The 21,120-nt window shown below is 44.0% G+C and overlaps 1 protein-coding gene across 4 annotated transcripts in view; it reads left to right on the plus strand.

The window, feature by feature from the left end:
- Window positions 1-21,120, plus strand: part of INPP5A (inositol polyphosphate-5-phosphatase A) — a 256,262-nt gene that overhangs the window by 9,706 nt on the left and 225,436 nt on the right. The window contains exon 1 of one of the 4 annotated variants that reach the window (XM_087766615.1): window positions 18,916-18,960. The exons of the other annotated variants lie outside the window; for them this stretch is intronic. Within the exon in view, the coding sequence (XP_087622741.1) occupies window positions 18,931-18,960 (30 nt within the window). The 5' untranslated portion in view covers window positions 18,916-18,930. Of the gene's footprint in view, window positions 1-18,915; window positions 18,961-21,120 lie in introns of those variants that run through there. 4 annotated transcript variants of the gene reach the window in all.

Below are 21,120 nucleotides of genomic sequence, written 5' to 3' on the forward strand. Positions count from 1 at the left end.
GAGGGGCGAAAGCCCTGGGGCAGGAGGCCGGCCTCGGCCCTCTGAGGCAGGTGGAGGCAGGCGGAGGCAGGCCTGGTGTCAGTCAGGAGACAGCCGCTGACAGTGGCCGGGGTACCGCAGCGAGGCGAGCAGAGACGGAGCATCCACGTGAGTAGGGAGCCCTGCGCGGCAGCAAAGGGGGTCGTCCGGTGTTTTCCTTCCCTGCAGAAGCAAACGGGGTGCAGGACTGAGGCGCAGTCATCCTGCGGGAGCCTGTTTGTAAAGAGTTTAAAAAAAGAATCTGGAATTGCCCGCTGTTTTCAAGGTCTGGCTGCTGCTTGCTGCTCATGAACAGCTCCAGAAGTGCTATCAGCACAGCATTTAGTCACTGGGAGGAACCCACATTTGTTCAGTCTTCAGAGAACCAGTATTAAAAAACATTAATTTGTAATGGTTTGCTGATGCACATGCAGAAGCCGTGCACTTCTCTTTTCAGGGATGTAGGAGTAAAGTATACTGAATGGCACTGAAACGAGGTTGTTTGGGTGTTTTTCTTTGCAACGCAAATACGTGGTGTTAAATTAAGCACAAATTTGGAACCGATAGAGTGTTAGATTGCAGAACACATGGCTGCAGATCGCTGTATGGGGACACCAGTAATCGGCACAGTTCAAAGAGGGACCGCTTGCCTGCGTTGTAGAGAAGCAGTGCGGCAGCTGCCCAGGGCTGTCTGTCCCTCAAAACGACCTGGAGAAAAAAAATAAGTGCTGCAGGGCAAAAGGTGTTTTCCAGTCGTTATGAGGAGGAAGGGTGGTTCAGTGGTGGGAACGCTGGCCTAGGCTGTGGAAATCAGGGTTCAGTTTGCATTCAGCCACAAGCATTGTTCATGACCCTGGGCAAGTGGCACCAGATCCCCCAGACGATTGCACCTCAAACTGCCACCGAAGGCATTCCTTTGCTTGTGACAGGCTGCGGACACGGCATCCCAGTTCTCCCTCCAAAAATTGGAGGATTTTAGAAGGATGCTGGGAAGGTTATGCAGTTGAAGACGGTAAGGTGGACAGCTGTGATGGTATGCAAGCAGGTGAGAGTAGTTCCTCACTCAGCTGGTGCAGGCTGTGCTCTGTTTCCCTCTTAAAAGGCTGCATGCCCAAGTCGAGTGGCAAGCTCTGTCAGGGGTAACCGGACAGTGCGGGTCATGGGTGAGACCCAGGGTGATGGCTCATTCTTTACTCTTTAGCTTGAAGAAGGCAGAGAAGCCCCACGTACTGACTTCAACACAGCTTGTATGGGCATGCACCGCATTTTATTAGTGGAGAACTTCCTGGCTGAAGAAAGGCTTAGTTAATACAAGTGATACGAGCCTCCTGCTTAGTGAGAGGTTCCTTTGGCTTATGCAAGCTAAAATGAATGAAAAAACTAGCTCTTTAGATAGACTTTAAAAGAAAAAGTCTATCTTTACTTATGGGAGTAAGTAAAAGCAGGGAAAGATGTTCTGTCTCAGTCTGCGTTTTGGTAATGTTTGCAAAGACTGTTTACAGGATGTTAAGTAACATCACTTTTCTCTAGAAAGTTCAGATCTCATTAAAAGGCTTCACTAGCACACCGCAGAAGGAGCGGCTGATCGCGGGCATTAAGTACCATGGGAACATGCTGTATCCAAAACTCGTTTGTTGTACTGTGCGTGAGGTGGAGCTGCCTCTACTTGTTCTCTCTTCATCTTCCAGTTTCCATTGCATTCTTGAAAAGAGATTTTTTTTTTTAATTGTTCTCGAGTGTATCGGCAAGCCACTGCGCATTAACGGTGAGCTCTTCAGAGCAACTACGTACTGAGCTGTTAGCACTCCCAGCACTGCAGCTGATGAACAGTGAGCAGCAGGCACGCTCTGAGCAGGATGTAATTCTGAGTTCTTTCGTTAAAGCCTTTTAAGTGACCCCACGGGAGCTTGTTTTGAAGTTTTTTGTTTTTCTGGTGTGGCAAACTCTCTAATTTTAGAGGCTTTACCGATCCCAGTGGGAAAAGCAAAACTAGTTTTCCCATAGGAACATCTCAGAAATGTATGCTGAACTCTCTTTGGCAGTGTTTATTTACGTGTCAACCAAACATTATAAGAAATTGTTAAAAAAAATCACTTGAAGGAATTCTGTATTCAGTAAGTACCATCAGCCAGCATTAGCTATATTTTAATTACTTCAGAATTCTTGTTTATTTAGGGACAGAATTACTGTTTTTCTTGGACTAACTGGGCAGTGAAGACATTTATGTATAATGTTGGGCCAACAGCTGTCGTTGGATCCATTATTGCAGCATATTTGCACAAAGAAGGTTCCTTTTGACAAAAGCATTGGCTGTTTGTGTCCCTGACCTCACCATTCAAAATGTTTTTTAAAAACAGCTGTTCAAAGTGAAAGTGTTTGGTGTAGAATTCCTATTGCACTTTTTATTGGAGGAAGAAATGGAAGAACTTTTTCTTTTAAATTTATTTTTAACTTCAAACGTTGCCAGGCACATGAAGGAGTCAAGAACTGGGTGGAACAATATGATAGGACCAACCCACTCACTTCAGAGAACTGGATGTGACCCAAAAATCTTCTGCTAAAGCAAGTTTGTTTTCATGAACTGGCAATGTTGTTTTTCTGGGCTGGAAGGACAGACCTTATGCAGGCTTGGCTGCTTGCAAGACCGTGAAGCCAATTCTCATTTGTCTTGTGGGATAGCAATTTCTAGCAAAAAGGAAGAAAAGCCTTTTCCCTTTGGCTGTCCTTACTAAATATTAAAGTATTTGTGATTTATGACCACTGTGCACCTTTTACTTACCTCAACAAACAAAGTTATCTCATATAATTTAGGAAAAAGTGGTAAAGGAACTGATGCCGCGTGGATCTACTTGTTCTTATAGGCCATCAATGCCATTATAGTCTTACTGAAGTGAATGTGTGGAAAGTACGTTGTATGCCAGGATCAGTGAAGACAGAGCTTTTGCCAAACCAGTTGGTTTTTCATTTGTATGTGAATGTTCAGCGTTGTATAATGAACATCCATATTAAACAGACAAAAGTCTTGGCTTATGTTACATTCAGAGCAATGCAAGGAAGGTACATAGGGAAACACCTTTCTACTGCAAGGGAGGCCGAGCACTGGCACAGGTTGCCTGGAGAGGCTGTGGACTCTTCATCCTTGAAGGTATTCCAAAGCTGTCTGGACACGGTCCTGGGCAAGCGATCCTGGGTGACCCTGCTCAAGCAGGGGTTGGACCAGGTCATCTCCAGAGGTCTCTTCCAGCCTCAACCAGCCTGTGGCTCTCTCTGCAGCCAGACGTTATACATTTTTTTTTTTTTTTTTTTCCCCTGTGTTTTGTTGCTGATGCCATTGCCCGTTGCTTTCCAGCACTTGCAGAAGATGACTGCCTCCTTAGCAGTTCATCTTTTTGTGGCAAATCCTTGTTGCCTTTTTATCTGCTTTTCTGTTATGGATGTAGACCATTTCCAAATGCGTGGCGGAGTGACTTTGATAAAGGAGCTGGAACATGGGCATTTGAAAACAAAAGCTGTCCTGCTTTCCTGAAAACTTGAGGAAAAACGCGCACATTTTCTGTCAGCTAATAAAGTTTCTCTAAATCTTCTGAAGGCTTCCTCATATGCTTTGTTAGTGTGCTGAAACTGAAGTCTCTAAGTCAGGCTTTCAGCTCTGACTGGTTTTTGTTTGTTTGCTTTTCTGTTGACATTTCGGTAGCGAATAAACATGCTGTTCCTGATTACTTCAAACTGGAAAGGTGGTGGAAGCACAGGAGCCAGAAGACAGGTACAGGTGGCTGAGGTGGGAAGAGCAGTGGATCTGCAGGGTTCACTGGCAGCTGATGAATATGATATTGAACTCAAACGAAGTAGCAGCAAAGGTGCATGAGGGGAAGTGAGGAGATAGCAGAACCGCCGCTTCACTTACGTGTTTCTGTTTTAGCTACTGCTGTGTTTGTAATATTACTGATTGTTACTTGAAGCATGATTGGTCCAAAGAATTGAGTTGAGAACTGGGAAGAGATGTTGTCATAGTACAAAAAGCAAAAAAAAAAAAAGACTATTCCTCTTTTGTTCTACATTTTTGCTCAATCACCTGGTAATGTAAGGCAAGATGACCTGCCGTTCATATTTGCAGTAATTAACCTAGCATAGCTGGAGTGCCGAGAGTGAAGCTTCTGCCAGTACTTAAAAAAAAAAAAATCTCTGCATTGCTTCTGAGAAACGGCGTGCTCGCTCTGTCTGACGGGCCGTACAGAGGTGTGAGTCCTGAGCCGCAGAGGCGCGTTACGGAGGTTAGCTCAGCTTGCTCGCCATGCTCAGCAGGACTGGGCTCGCCCGGCGCGGTGAGGCTGCCCGGCATCGCTTCCAGCAGCAGGGCAGGTTCAGACCCTTCCCTCTGCCGAGAAAAATTCCAAACCTGATCTCAAATTTGACTGCTGTGTGGCTTAACGATGCTGCCTGATTCGCAGCTGGATCCCAGTGCTGGCTGTCTCCTTTTTTTCCTGACGTGGAGAGCTGCCCTGTGCTGGGTGTAGGCGCTCCCGGGGAGCAGGGCCGCAGAAGGCTGGGGAGGGGTGCGCAGCCCTCCGGGGAGCGGGCAGCGGGTGCGAGCCGAGGCCGTCGTGGCCGTGTTAGGTCGCAGGCCATTTCTTGGGGAATGAGTTGCTCCGTGGGAGCTGGGGGCAGTGCAGGCAGATGTGGCAGGTTTCAAGGATGCTCTGGGTCATGGAGGAAGATGAGGGGAGGCCAGTGGAGTCTCTTGAGGCTGCGGATGTTTACAGCACTGTCTCTCCATCTCCCCGTTCCCTCTCTGAGCTCAATGCTTGAAACTCAGCTGTTCTCCTGCAGATTTTGCAACCTCTGACAGCCCTCCCCCAGCCACCCCTGGCAAGTCTCCTGGCTGCTGCAGAGGCAAGGAGGGGGAGAAGGCAAAATACTTCAGTCCTCGGGAGCAGGGCTTTCTGTTGCTGTCACGGGCAACTGCTGCTGTTCGTGTCCGGGGCTTTCCAGCACAGCAGCAGCAGCAGGATGAAGTGGTGCAGAGAAGAGAGATGTGAGGGAGGGGCTCATCAGGGCGCAGGGGGGCTGATCCTCCTCTGCTTCGGGGGGTTCATGTGGTGCTCCATTGCTCCCAGTCCGTCGCTCTGTGGGGCTTCTGCTTCACCCCTGCCTTGTTATGGTTTGTCTCTGCTACCGGGCTGTTCCCGAGCAGGCGCGCAGGTCCCGCTGTACGGGGTCAGCAGAGGCTGGAGGAGCGAGGGCTTCACTGCACATCTGAACCTGGAGCAGTGACGTTCGTGGGGCGGGACGTGCTGGAGGCAGATGGGTAGCCTCAAAGTTCAGGAGCGATTCTGAAGCTTGTGGGTATTTCATAGGAGGGGGTGTTCCCAAAATCTTCATTAGGAAAACTCATCATGCTTTTCCTTGGTGGTCAACAACCTGCGAACAGAAAGCTTTTTTGCAGCTATGTGAATTCTTTGTTGGAGGAGTCTCTGTCTTACCTGCTGCTCGAGGCTGACAGGCATGGTTTCATCCTGAAAGCCTGTGCAGGGCTGTATCTTGCAGGCAGCAGCAGTGGGGGGACCCCGTGGTGCTACGCACCATAAATGCACGGAAGGCTGCTCTGTTCTGAATAGTTTGTGATTTTTAGGCTCAGCTCCCGCAATGGGATCCAGAAGCGGGGACAAGGACTGGAGCAGAGGAGGAGGTGTTCCTATTTAGAATCATAGCCATTTCACTGGGATGTCACACAAATACAGGAATCTTAAAAAATATCCTGGATAAGAGACATTTGTTTAAAAAGAAAACCCAACAACAGCTCTAAACCAAACAAAAACCACCCAAACCCCCCAAATCCCCAAACAGTTAAAAGTTAATGTTACATAGCTTCATACTTGGATGGAATATTGTTACTGATTTTTCTTCCAGATATAAGAATAAACCTATGGTGAATTGCCTTTAGTGTTGGTGAAAAGCTAGCTTTGCTAAAGAGTCTGTAAATACTTGGATCGCTTAACTATGTTCCTTAGAGCTCCTTAGAGCTTTTGTTGAAAAATTGGAAAATATGTTAGATAGCACTTTAACTATGTTTTCTTGAAATACACAGATACTGACATCTCCTTGCATGATATCATCCTAGAGGGAAATTCCTCTAGCCGCTCTGGATTTTCAGAAGGTTCAGTGGTATTTTAATTAGTTGAAAAATGTGAAGACGTTATCCGGAGATCTCGGCAGGACTGAAGTTCTTACTTTGTCTTCACAGCACTTTTTCCAAAACATCTTAATTAAATCCATGAACTTAAAAGCTTTAAGAAAATGGAAATAGCTGATTGTTCTCATTTAATGAGTATATAAAGGAGGAAAACGACTGAAGATTTTTTTTTTTTAATGTGGGAATTTCCAATAATGTTTCTGAAACGTGACATTCATACAGACAGCTTATTAGACTATTCTGTGTGTTCTGTTCCATTTTTCGTGCTTTTCCTTGCTTAAAATGGGTATTTTTCCCTTAGTAGTATATTTTAAGCTAAGGAATGGGAAGTTTACGGTGTCGGTGTTAATAGATTGGAGGTGTTCACAGGCTTCCTGTACTATTTGCCTGATGTTTCGGAACAATGTATTCCTTTCATTCATGTGCCCAACCTGATGGATATCATTTTAAGTATAATCTTACGTTCCATAAAATAACTGTGGGATTGTGCAAGTATTTTTCCCTAGAGCAACAGGAAAAATCATAATGTGAAAATACAATAGGTAGATTCATCAAAAACAAATTTGAAATTGGGTGATTTACTTTAGTTGACTTTTCCATATCTCTCTAAACGCTAGCCGTGACTTAGCATGGGAGCCAAAGGCGTGCTTTTTCCAAATAATTTAAGAAACTGTGAGTTCAAATGACATTTTCTAATTCATTTCGGAAATAGATGTTACCAGGTCTCTGAGAAGAGATGGTAGAAACTGCATTCCTCCCAAAGTGCTTGGTTCTGTGTCTGACGGAAAATACTGTTTTGGGTACTGTATTTGGAGTACTGAGACCTTTGAATAAAAGGTCTCCTCACAGGTCACTGTACTCTGGAGTGATTTGCCTTTTCAGAGAAACGTGGCCCCTTGCCTGTTCCTGGAAGTTTATACACCGCTTCACTTCCCTCAAAGGCGAAAGGCAAGCTGAATGAATACTGGGGGGAACGTACGCCTACTCTTTTATTGTGGTGTTATCTTTGGCCAAGCTTTGTGAGTCTGTAACATCTTCCCTCTGATCACTGAACCAAGTGATCTACAGGCAAATTTCCCTTTAAAAAGGTAATAAACCAAGTAGGCTATGGGAAGTCATAAAAAAAACAGCTAGAGAGCCTACTCGGCTTATATCTTAAGGTGGTTGGTAGAGCTATTGAAACACTGCTTCAATTAAATATTACAGACTTTTCTTTCAGTTCAGAAAACTCTGTGAATTGCAGCTTTTTTTGGTTCCCGTTCCTGTCAGCGTGAGTGGTGGTGGGACTCATGGCGGACATGTGCTGCGGTGGTCTGAAAGAGATCTGCAGAAATAGTCCTAAAACCAGTGCTGCTCCCCTCATTTACACCCGGTTTTTGTCCTTTATTGCCTTTTGCTAAGGCCTTGCACTGACAACTTTGCCCGCACGCTCTGGCTGCACCAAAGGACTGGGTACCAGACGTTCATGTTTCCTGTGATGTCTTGACCATGTACACCAGTGACCAGAGTGAATGGGGATGTATCTCAAGAGTTTAGAAAGGTGGCTTGTTTGTGTGGGGTTTTTTGGTTCTCTGTGGTGGTGGGGATTGGGGAAGGGTGGTGTTGCTTTTGTTGGTTTGTTTTTGTTTTAATATTTTGAAAGGGAGTGACTCCTGACAACAAACTTCAAGAAAATGGGATGTGAACAGGTGGTGAGAAACATTGCCATGGTGAACTTTATTTCATGTGTTACTAGAGAGATGGTAAAGCTCTTCAGTTCTCAGCTGGGTTTGAAGGGGTAACCTGGACTTACGGCAGTGTGTTTTCTTGGAGCACTGCTCTCCCTTCTCTCTGTCTGTCTTGCACCTTTTCTCCTCCTTTTCTTATTGCCTGTGCTTCAAAGATGGATAAAATTGAAATTCTCTTCTCTGAAGCTGTGTTGCATAAATATTTCTGAGTTATATTGTACGATCTACTAGCTATTTAGAAATCTAAAATGGGAGTAGCAGCTGAACTGAGCGAAGTATAGTATTTGTGATTATTTAAGCTCACGGCACCTGGAGAGCCCAGTGACAAGTACAATTTGCAGTACAAATGCATTATAAATGATAGTGTCTATTGAGAAGACAAGGTCTCAGTACGGGAAAACAGAGTGTTTGTAAAACCTTCCTAAAATTCAGTGCCTGATACAGAACCTGGAGTACAGCAAGCGTTTTACCTCGTGGAAAAATGCAAAGCAAATGCCAACAGATGTGGCATTAACAAAGCTCATTTAAATTTCCCGTGCACCTGACGAGGGAATAATTGCTGTGTGCTCAGCAGAGCTGTAGGTTTCTAGTGCTTGGAATATATGTTTTGTGTTTATAGAACCTGTTCTACAGTTTTGCTCTCTTTTCTAATAAAATGCTGGGTTCGGCTTAAATAATGTAACTGAGGATATAAGTGAGACTACTTCAGTGAAGAGCTGCACCATCAGTGAAGTGTCCGCAGTCTGCACTAGTGACAACCCCCCCCGGTTAGCTCCCGGGCTGGTTGGTGCACTCTTCCAACGTAACACCTCCCATCTTCTGCCCTAATTGCGATACCGTAGAAGCGCTGGTAGTGATGAGCATGGTCTGAGGAGGAAATCCAGCATATGGTTGGCTTTGGGTGTGGAAGTTAAGGATGGCGAAAACCAGTTCTTAAAAAGCCTGCATGCCTTGCAGGTCTGTGAGAACGGCTATAGTGGGTGTTTCTGGTTAGCGGCACCAAGTACCGTACTATTTGTAAAGTAGTTCAACAGCTCAGTAGGCATACCGATGAAAATTGAAATGCGCAGTTGTCTGAAGTGGCCTCTATCTAGACTGCCCTATTTCGGAGAGATTTACTTGTCTCTGACAAATTGCAGAGCATGAAACCAAGGCAGGGGGCAAAAAACTGCCTTCTTTCATTTAATAGTGCTTCAGACTTTCGCTGGAATTTATCTCTGCATCTTGTTTACTTATTTGAGTGTTCTTCGCAAACATTGGCAGCATCAGACTTAGCCTTAAAAAAGAGGAAACGTGCTATTTCTGTTCTACCTTGTTTTGTTTAATTGAATATTTTTTGAAATATGTCTGCAATCTTCATTTGGCAAAGACTCCTTAAATCTCTAGCCATGAGAAGCACTGCTTGCCATCTGTGAATTGTGAACTGTTTTTTTATTTTTTTTTCCTTTCTAAAGTTGCTGCTCTTTTTTTTTTTTTTTTTTTTTTAAACTCAGCGTAGGACATTCCCAGCAATTATGGGAAAGTGACTTCATTTCTGACAGTGGCCATACGATAAATTTGCTGAAGGCTCGGCGAGCAGCTCATTCCCCATGAGCCAGAGCGTGCTGCGTGCAGCCCTGTTTCTGCAAGAGCGGTCGTTTCTGTTCATGTTAGTTGTGCTCCGTCATGGAGCATTGGAGGTAATATGGAAACAAAAACATGCGAGTTTCTGGATTTCTACCAAGTAACTGCTAATTTTGCTAGTTCAACAGCATTTAGGACTAGCATATCTGGAAATAGACCTTTTTTAATTTGTAAAACAGAATGGATTGTTTTTAAGACATTATTTAAAACAAGTTTAATACTGTACTGGTGTTTAAACCTGGCAAATAGCTAAAGAGTCCAGATCCCAAATGCAGTCACTGTTGGTTGTCTTCCTTCAGAGTGACTTTCATGAGTTGGTATGTCGCAGCAGTATGTATCTCATTTATACTGAGGTCAGCCCTTCTGTCAGTGAGGAAGATGAGCTCTGTCACATCCTTTCATTTAGTAAGCAAAAAGCTTAAAGTGCACTTTGCTGCTCAATTCGTGTGTTGTCATCATGTTTTGAACCTAGTCTTCAATGTTTTAAAACTGCTGAATCTCCTACTTTTATACACGGTTTTATCCCAAGGTTGGGAGAGAGGCAAGAGATGTCCGTTTCCCCTGTTCCTAGTTGGTTTCCCAGCGGCGGGTGGAAGGAGCGTTGGACTGAGCCATCGGGGCAAACCTGCCTACGTTTGTGTGACGCGGGGCACCGTCACTTCTGCAGCAGGGGCTGTTTTCGGAGTGGGTCTACGTTTAGGTTAGGTGGTCTCCAAACGTGCGTTTAGGTGCCTACTTGACTGATTCCTGATAGCACTGTGGCTTGGTGGTATTTTAAATGTTGGACATGAACGTGTAATGGTAATCTTTCATGAAAATGATTTGAAATTATTAACCTAAGTTTTGGCCTTAACATAGTTGCTTCCATTTCTCACGTAACTTGGTGTTTTTTCGTTAAATACCACAGAAACTCTGTGACTATATACAAGGGAAGACTGGAATAGAAAGATGGCAGGATTTTTTTTTTTTTTTTGGACCTTGACTGATTAGCATGAGGCCGTTATGTCCAACACTAGTTTGTCAAAGAATTTTAATTTGTTTGTTTTGATGAGAGATTTCATAAGCTAAAACCTTTATCTATGTAAGTAGCTTCAGTGAACCCTCGAGCCTTTCACTGTGAGTACAACAAACAGGATTTTCCACAAATATAAATAGTGAAACAAAAATAGCTGTTTTCAAAGAGAAACAATTCGGAGTTGGGTTGGAGAATAAGAAGGTATGTAGTATTCAGGAAGGAAATAGGAAGCATTTGGGTGAAGTTGTATGTGAATTCTCTCACTCTGTTGTATAAGGATAACCCACAAAGGTGATGTTTTCCTATATCTGCAAATATTTATTACATTAGATGGATTGATATTTTAAACAAAGTAAAGCTCTTGATAAAATTCAGTGTAAGTTCCCATATGGAAACTATGTCAATCATAATCAAAGCAGACATGCAAAATATTAACAATTGTGCTTAGCAAATCCTTTAAGGTTTTGAGAAGACCTTTATGTCTTAGGTATTAATATGCTTTTTTCAGATACTCACTGAGATAAGACTTTTTCTTCTCAAAGTGTATTAATTACTCGAAAAGTGGTCTGTGAAAGCAGTCACAATGCGTTGCTGGTTGTAAAGGACTTGCCGTGTGTTTTTAAAACTCTGCCATTCCTTTCCCACACTCCTCGTGAGCCTCTCCTGGTATCCCGCATTCAGATACGCTTTATGGTGTTATTACAAATAATGGGGATTTGCAGTTGATCTTCAAGCAAAGACGTTGTGACTACAGTTAACAGCTACCTGCAAGTGTGACTGGGTTTTTTATTTACGTCCTGAACCATCTTCTTGGACAACTTCTTAAAAACTGATACACCAAGTTTTACACTGCTAGTGCAATATTTTTATTCTATTTTGCTTGTCTTCATCAAGTATTACGCATGGATTTACATAGATTGAATGCAATGTGTCTTCAGGTCAAGGTTGTAATAATTAACAAAATTATGGGAGCAAGCTAGCTTTCTTAGCAGTCGTGACTTCACACATTTTGTGTGGGGATGTGTGTGTATATATGTGTGTGTATGTGTATACATATGCGTGCCTCTCTTAGGTAAAACAGAGATGCAAAGACTAACCAGAAAGTTGGATTTTAAGTGACAGGGTGCAGTGTTTGCTAACGCTTACAATGGAACTTTGTTTCCCTGAGCTTGTGTAATGTAACTGAAGTGTTTTCAGTGCAGGTGATACCTAGCGTGATAAAACTGGCATCCCTGAGGGTGGGCCTGGGGGTCTTTACTCCCCCATCCCAGCGAATTTCAGCCACAGATGTCCCCTCCTGCCGCTCCCCATCACGAAAGTCCCTGTGTTGTGTTTATTTCCAAGATTTTGTGCCTTTCCTGCTCAAGAAAATATAGTTTACAAGAGGAGATAAATTAACATTATTGACATTATTAAAATACTGTTTTCTTAGAGCTAGCTTTGAAGTCCTGTTGCTGTTAACTCAAAGGTGATGGGAAGGGGGAAAACTGCGGTTTCTTGGTATTCCCAGGAAATGGGGAGACTCCTGCCAGCTTCAGCTTGCCTGGCACGGGCAGGCTGCGGGCCGTCGGATCCGCAGGCCTCAGCCATCGCAGCAAGCGCCATCTCCTAAAGTATTTTCTCCCACAAATCCTTTTTCACTCAGGCTCGGAGAGTTCATTTTGAGTTAAAACACCAGCCCCAGAAATTAACCTTTACTAGTTCCCCTTTCCTTCTAGAACTACGTTGTTTTATTTTGCATTTGTGAAGTTGGCGTGTGGGGTAACACCTAAAGCAATGTGTTACTTTGCTTGTCTCCTGATTTACATTGAAAGTTGTTTGAGGTTTTTTTGCGGCATTATGTTGTGGATTTTTTTCCTGTTGTTTTTTGGCTTTTTTTTTTTTTTTTTTTTTACACCTTCTGCAAAGGTTGTTTTGTGCCAAAGCGACTGCTGAAATTCTAAGAAATCCTTCTCTTTGGAAAGTGGTTTCAGCAGCAGCTATCGGTGGGACATACTGCACTTCAACAGATGAAATCTTGAGTGAAATTCTGCAAAACAAAGCTCCATGTAAAGATTTCATGGCTAGGTACAGTGTTGTATGTTTGAGATACGCTTGGTGTGATATAATTTTGCCGGGCAGGAAACAACCTCATTCATCCAAAGTTTCTTTCTTCATCCCACCAATTTGGAAGTAAATTGAGCCTGCTTTTTTCTTTCCTAGCCTTCCTCCCCACTTTTTCCCACTCTGTGTATCTTTACAAATACAGATTAAGGCTGTGCTTTGTAAGTTGATTCTTCCCCTTTTTTTTTTTTCCCTTGAAACTGCATATTGTCATAACAGGACAATCAAAGTGGCACAATCAAAACGGGTCCAGTGGGATATCCAGGGCTCTTCTCCAGCTTCATCCTAAGATGCAGAATTCCATGATGGTAAATACCAGTGATTGCAGAGGAGATAGGATCAGAACCATTCCTGAGACTCTGGAGAGGCAAATGGACAGGTAATTTGATTGCTCTTTACAAACACGTTAGCATGAAAAAGATACTACTGAGAAGCCTCCCTTCTTGCTGATGAAGGGAAGAGTGGATTCGACTTGTCCTACAAGACATTCCCAGTGCTACTGATATACTTGTTTCTCAGATGCCTAGCCAACATGTTTTATTAATATGTTTTGCGGTTAAGCTCATTTTCAGATGTGCTGGCAGATAGGCTTTGCAAAGCTCTTCAGCGTTTTTCCCCTTTATCTGCAGCAAAGCGTGTGGATTGCTTTATATGACCATCTTCATTCTTATCTCACCTAATTAATTCCCAGCCATTGCAAGAGCCCTCAGCAGCGATGATACTCCCAGCTCTCCTAGCATCTGTTTTCTCTCAACAATCTAATCTGCTGAGAATAGAAATATTTAATTTATTAATTCTTCTGCAGCCAATATATGGGAACGTAGGTGAAATTTATCATAGCCAAGCTGTGATCTCATGGTTCCTTTTGAACTTTGTGAAAGCGATCACGGAAGCTTTGTATGTACTGAGAGGAATGAGAAATGCTTTTTATAAAAGAAATGAGAGAGAGGGAGCGAGGGAGAGACTGCCTGTTTAAATTATTGAAGAATGAGAATGTAACAGAGACAGAGCTGCTGGATTTTTAGAGTCTACAGAAATCCAGAGGCCTGTTAAACTTCACATGGCATCATATTCAAACTTCTCATACATGATACCAAATAACAGATTAATTTTAAAGTTTCCATTACCTATGGATTTTCGTGAATGGTTCTGGATGCTCAGTTTAAGACAATCTTGGCTTCTACCTTTTGGGATAAGTGACACTGTTGCTGTGGGTAGCATGTGAACCATTTGGAAACTAAGCAAAGAAACAGTACTTAAAAATGTGCCCTGTGTAAGCATGTTAACTGTTCTTCCACGCGGAGCGGGCATACTTCAATGAACATACAAGCAGGTGTGACCTAGCTTTAAAATGTCAGTCTGATTTCCACTCTCGTATTCAGTGTTTCCTGACATTGACTTTTTAAATGCAAGGGGAAGACCACTCTTTTTCTTATGCATAGAATATCCAGTCACATTATCTGTAGACATATCAGGAATTCATCACATTATGATTGATTGTGTATTATTTTTCCCCCCTTTTTCCTCTGGATGAGGAAATGTATACAGGGCTTTTTATGCTAGAAGAATTAATTAAAATGATTGCCACTATTGTTATTGATTACCTCCTTAAAACTTGACTGATTAAAAGACTCTTGAAATCAATGAGTCTTTTGAAACCAGGTCCAGTAAATGGAGATAATATTCTTCCTTCTCTAAAATTCAGAGCTCAGATGAAGGATGTCTCTGTCACCTGGCCTTGCGAGGAAATGCAGAGGGATCTGACTCGGTAGATCTAGTGCTTAGCTGCTGAGGGTCACGGATTTGAGGAGAGAGAGTTTGACCATGTATTCATTTGCTTTTTACACTGATGATGTACTTTGGAAACCTGATGGTTTATTATTTCAAAACCATTCTGTTACCTCCTTCTGATGCAGTCTTTTGATATCTCTTACTGATAGCTGGAATATCAAGCTTTCTGTGAGGCTGCCCAGGGAATGTATTAATCTTGTATGATTTTTTGTAAGCCTCCTATGCAGTGATCCCCCCCCCCCCCCCCCCCCCCCCGCCTTTTTCTCTGTTTCACTAGGGATCCTCTTACTGTAGATGTCCTCATTTTTATACTATACCATCCTTTCTCTTAGCATTTTTCCTGCTGTTCACATATCAATAGCGCAATAGGACGGTAATTTTCAATCCCCTGTACTAAAACAGGACAAATCTTTCAGAACATACCAATGACATTTTCTTCTTGAACTTTGAAAAATTCAGAGCGGGTCAGCTCTGTGTGGCGAGGAACAACGCAGCCTGTTGTATTTGTTGTGAATCTGGTGGCATTGCCGGGAGGGCTGTGTACTTGCAGTATTACTGGCTTTTAAGAATTACTGTGTTTAAGATAGGAAATGAAATGGATTCTGAATCGTTGTCTATCAGGATTAATAGTTTATAAGCAAGATCATGTATTAATGAACTGGCACTCTAGTAACACTTCATGGAATACTTTCTAATATAAAGCAATGGTTTCTGTGGGTGTTTGCTGTAGAAAAAGAGGCAGTGTTGGTATGTACTGATTAAAAAAACCCAATAATTTGCTGGTAGTTTGTTAAGGGAATGTGTGTGCAGTGGCACGTGTGCCAGGTGCGTTCCTCCCGGGCTGGGCAGGGCCGGGGCGGCTGCGGGGGCTCCTCCGGGCCCTGCGCCCCCGGAGCTGCGCGGCCCTTCCCTCTGCGCCGGGCTTCGCCTGTGGCTGGTTCTGCTCCCCGAAGGCTGTTTCTAGCAGCTGTCTTCCTGAGTGGGGTAAGCTGGCATCGGGCGTTGCTTTCGGGAGAGAAGAGGAAGGACCCAGCTGTGGGTGCAGGAACACCGAAGGGCAGACCTGCTGGCCATCTGCGGGGCGTCTCCTCTCTTCTCCCAGCAGGCATCCAGGCTGATAATCCCAGATGGCAGTCACCGGTCCTGCTTGGAGGGGCTCTGGCAGCGGCGTTGGCTGTGGAGGTGAGCCCAGCCACAGCCATGATCTCGTCTTCGTAAGAAGGTTATTTCAGGGGCCCCCTCCATCCAGTCACGGTTACGTAGACCAACTTCCCTCTCTGTGGCGATTGCGTGGTAACATCTCTCTGGTAACAGCAGCTCTTCCTTATATGGGAAGCAATTTTTAGAAAGTAAAGTATTTTTAGCTTCTCTGAGTTGCAGCAGCTGGGAAGGTGGAGGGACCAAAACAGTGTCAACAAAATCTTTCCAGGAGTTACCTGCCTGTGATTTGAGTATGCTGGTTTCCAAACTTGCCAATACCTTCCCAGCCCTCCCATGCATCAACAGAAACACTTTCCGTCCATGTTCCCAGGACACTAGGTCTCGTGGCCTAGCGGGTCCCAGCAGCACTGTGGTGGCTCTGCCCACGGCAGCTCATGCTCCTGCTGCCTTCGGCACTGTCGCTGCCATGCAGCCATCTCGTGGGGATGCCTCCGCACAAGCCCAGAGAGGCAACGGGGCCATCTTGAATTGTTGCTGCTCTTGGCACGGATGGTGCCAGAGGCGGGTCTGAGCGCTTGGTGCCTGTCCCTGGTGGTGGGTGTCCTGGAGAGGTGCCACACGCGGCAGGGCTGCCGAAGGCGGTTCTCCTCCCCAGTTCCTCCCAGAGGTGCTGGGTTTGTGTGCGGTGCGGAGGAGCCTGGCTGCCGAGCTCTGGGTCTGGGCATCCTCTCCCGTGCTGTGGGCTGCTGCAAGCATGTGGCACGTTCAGAGAAAGCAAGCACTTTCTATGGGTTAAAGATGCCGTCAGCTGCTTTGCAGAAAGCCAAGTGTCTGGTCTCAGCAGAGGCGGGTGAAGGGCGAAGGTACCCCAGGGAGCGGGAGTTGGCCCGGGAGCTGTGGGACGAGTGTGGGAGGGGGTGGGAATACATGTGTGTGCATTCCCGAGGTAAAATGGGGTCCTAAGCATTGCTGAGGATCTTCATTCTGGTAAATCTTGGCTATTGCCCTTTTCAGTTTTTGTAAGAAGGAAAGTAAGTGCCTACAGGCACAGGACATGAACGGGGATCCTAGGCAGCGCGCGGACCTCCAGCCCTGGGCACCATCGGCTCTCCCCGGGCAGGAGGCTGCGACGGTACCTGGGCCTGACGGCGCAAGTGAAGAATGGGGTGCTCCTTCTTGTTTAAAGTAATCTCTCAGCTGCGCTGTTCTGGTTGTCTTATTAACACTTAAATATTTACATTGGGGATGTTTTCAAGAAGGTGAAAGGTCCTCTCTAACACAAGGGTTATTCTCGTTACTCTGATGGATTGTTTTTAGAATTAATTCGCAATAGTACCTAAAAAGTTTGTGTCCAACAGATTAAGAAGCTAAAGCTAGGTACCAGCAAATATATTTAGACAGGATCCTTCTGATACTTTTAGGGTTTAATTTTATACTGCTGTAATTAAAAATTGCGTTCAAGAGCTAGCCATCTGGACATCAGATAAAAATTTAAACCTGGCACTATGCAAAGAAGGGAAATCAAAAGATGATGAAACTGAAACTTCATGTTGGGACTGGAGCGGCGGGAGTTCCTTTGGGCAGCTCTCTTCAAGTGCGTTCGTGCTCAGGATGTCAGGCTTCTTGCTGGTTTTAGGTGTTGTAGAGCTGAGGTTTATGTATAGCAGTATCAGAAACCATTTGGGCATAAACTGCACGCTGGGTGTTGACATTGCAGGCATGCTTCTCTGCTGTTAAATACAGCTGATGAAAAGACATCTTAAACCTTAAGCTCAGACTCTAAATGTAGTGCTAAAACCCAGATCTATCGCCCGTTAAGAAGTCGTCTTCCTTTTGCTTTTTTACCAAAGCTGAGTGAGGGAGATACTACTACGCATACCAGGAAGCAAATAAGTGATCCCTAACTAGGATGTATGGCAGCAGCCCAGCACTGAAGACTGGGACAGAAAGCTGGACTGTGTGCGAGGAAGTTGCCTTCACCGGTTCCTCCGGTGGCAAGCGGGCATTCGACTGAGTAACTGCCTGCTGAGGCTGTGCTCGCTGTAGTGATGGTCACTTCTGCGGGATGCCTTCCTGCTCAATCTTTTACAACAGCTTTTGGTGTTGCACGGTGTTTATGGCTGGGGGTGTCTGCCTGGGATGGCTGCACGTTGGTCAGATCTCCATGGGAGTCCCTGTCAGCAACGATGGAGTAAATCTGGATGGTTCTCGAGTTTGGTGTGCGTGTGGTAATCTGGCTAGTGCCTAGACAAATTAATTCAAAACATGGAGTACTTCTTTTGTATTTGGGGGGGAGCGGTGGTCTTTCTTTTCGTGAACTGTCATGTGAAATACAAAACTATTATTGTAAAGTTTGCATGCTCTAAAGCCAAGGTTGTGTTATTTTACGTATCCATTGTGACTTGTGTTTTATTTGATTATACATTGTGTTTTCTGGGAACCAATGTAATATCAGAATCATTTTATATTACTTATAAAAATATTTTGTGCAGAACTTCAGAATGTTTCCACCCTGTAGAGTTCTTTTAGATGCCTATGTATGTTGATTAATGCACTGTTGAGGACCTCTTTTGTTCTAATTTGGTTTTGAGTACCATCACAGAAATGGGACTCGCTCTAGAGGAAGCCACTGGGCAAACTGGGGGGAATTTTAGGGCAGGTCTCTTCAGCTCATGACCCCCAGCCTGTCTCTCGTCCCCACTGCCTGGCTGAAAAGCTGTATTGGTAGCATATGGTGGACCATGAGCCTGGGCCATCTCTGCAAGCGAAGCAGAGCTGAAGCACTGTAGAGGAGGCAAAGTAGATGACAGCTTGTGAAAATTTGCAGAAATGACTTGGCTGCTCCTCTGCAGTCCTTGTGCTCCGTGGCTGCTTGCAAGCCCACATGTGCGGAATGGGGCCAGCTGGGAGACTTGATTCCAAATCACACCTGATCTGAATTAAAATATAATGAAGAGGCAGCCATTGCTGACCAGGTTGTAAACCAGTGTGCTGAGTGAGGAAGATCTAGAGGAACTGCCTCAAGTAAGGGTGAGACCTGCTTACCTAGTGTCAGCTGAATGAGTGTGATTTGGGACTTTCAGAAAACTTAAATATTTCATGAGGTCTAAAATAAGTGAGAGAAGTATTTGGGGATTAATACTCTCTAAGGAAAAGCAGAAGTCAAATCTGGGGATCTTTCATAGCTCTTGTTTCTCTGTCCTCCTGGTTGAAGCACGCTGGAATTTCCCTGTTCCTGATCCTGTGCTGTTGCCACTCAACTCATTTACAGCCTGACAAAGTTGTTTGCGTGGGAATGGCAAATGCCTGAGAAACAGTTCAAAGTCTGGCCTGTAGGTTTAATGCCTGTTCTAGCTTAGCCTTGGATGCTAAGTTCTACGTTAAGTGTTTTGTGTCTTTGTGGAAAACAATGTATATTGGATAATGCAGGGTAAAATGCAAGCTAAAATACTTCAAAAGTACCGGAATAGACTTGGAGCCTGAGTCCTTAATCTTGTCATCTTTTTAAAATAATTTTAATTGCTATATTTGCTTTATTTCCTATGGCGGCAATGTAATTGTGACTGAATGAATTAAATGCACAAGATATTATGAAGTCTTCAGTTAAAAATGCCATGTCTTTGCACTGTTATACCACATTAGCAAGTAACATGGTTTAGTAGAAGTGGCTTTCGAAAGAATCAGTTGATTTTGAGTGCTGGTGTTCAGAGTAGTTCTAGTTTGAGCTTGTGGGCTAAATCTCTGTTCTAAGGCTGGAGTGTACTTTGCCTTTTAGTTTCATTTAGAGAAAATCCAGTAGGCTCGCTCTTACCAACAATAAGTGGAAATAATCAGGATTTTGTTGTTGTTTTATCAACAAAAAATTGATAGGAAGGAATATATTTTTGTATGTGAGAGCCTTCTGAAAGTGAAGTAAAAACATGATGATGTTTCCATAGCTCCAGAAGACACTAAAGACTGTGACTCCTTAGTGTTTGTGTTGTTAAGTATTTACTAACATATTCACAATATATGCAAGATTTGGTCAATGTGGGAACAATGATGCTTTTATTTTTCACTACTCCTTTCTGTTAATAGTTGTTCCATTTAATAGCTCAGCTGAAGAGCTCTGAATAGCAGTCTCTTGTGTTTAACAATATCCTTCTGTTCTGTAAGCGTAGGACTGCTTCCAGGATCACCTCTGCTGGAATTAGAGGGTACTTCATGAGTAACCTTGACTTTGGGTTTTAAGGCTACTAAGTGAAGTGGTTTTGTCCCTGATTATGTTGGAACTGTGAATGAAGCATTAAAAAAAAAAAGTAATCCTTAGTTATCCAAGTTTACTAGGAAACTCAACTTTTTAAAAATAAAAATGAAGTATTATTTGAATTAAAAATGAAAGTCTTTCCTTTTGTAAATATGAAATGATGCTCTTGGACCCTTCTTGCTCATACTTGAACCAGATAAAAATGCAAGCTGAAATGATGGGTAATTGGAAGTAAAATGGACTTAATTAATTTTTGACCTATCAACTTGCTTTCTTTAAAGGTCTTTGAAATCCTTACGTTAGAGTTGGCAGTGCTAGTTTTAATATATGCTTGTTTCCACTGCTATTCCATGTAAACTTTTCAAGGGTATGAAAGAATGCTACAAAACTTGAGCAGGGAGCGTTGTGCAGGCCGTGCGCGGTGTTGTCTCACTTGTGCTGCCGGTTTACCTGACCCAGCCTCGCCAAGAGCCACAGCCGTGACACCCGCTGCACAGTCGTGGCGTCTCCCCGCTGCATAATTAACTCCGGGCAGCACGGCGGTTAATCTTGCTGTTACAGCAATAAGTGTCATTCAAAACTCTTGCCAGGGCCAAAATTGCACCTCAAGGACTTTAATTCTTCATAGGAGACAGATATATATACACCACCACCCCCATATATGTATAGGCATATCATTGCGTTTGGGTGAGTGAATTTGCAGTCTATAATCGAAATTCAGCTTGGTTAGATCAAATTGCTCCCCTGAGGACCATTTCTACCAGTCTTTAGCTAAGTATTCATGATTAATTTTATGTGTGTGCTATGAATCTGCATAGGTTTTGAGAATCTACTTATATTCACTCCTCTCATTGGGCTGTAAATGTAATATATTGCTTAAAAATCACAGCTGAACTGTAGAACAAAGTTGAGCACCTATAATCTATAATGGTCAGGGGGCCTATAATGGTCAGGGGACCCGGACTGGGATTTTGCTTGGAATCTTTCGGGTTTATCCTGAATTTTTTTCTGACTGTAAAGCTGCACATGAAGGATATGTCTAAAGATAGCTGCCAGAGCTGTGCCATTTTGGTTAAAATGGGACCCCTTAAAATAAACTCCCTTCTCTGACACAGACCCTGCAGTCACTGGAACGCAGCGCTGGTCATGCTCTCTGACACACAGTAAATGGGCAACTGCTGGTCACACTCGGCACATCCAGGCTGGGACTCGGCTCTCGGGAGCAAAACAAAGCTACCCGGCTGGT

This window comes from Nipponia nippon, unplaced genomic scaffold, assembly GCF_047370975.1.
Source record: "Nipponia nippon isolate SJK-2023a ecotype South Korea unplaced genomic scaffold, ASM4737097v1 scaffold_3, whole genome shotgun sequence".
Classification (NCBI taxonomy): domain Eukaryota; kingdom Metazoa; phylum Chordata; class Aves; order Pelecaniformes; family Threskiornithidae; genus Nipponia; species Nipponia nippon.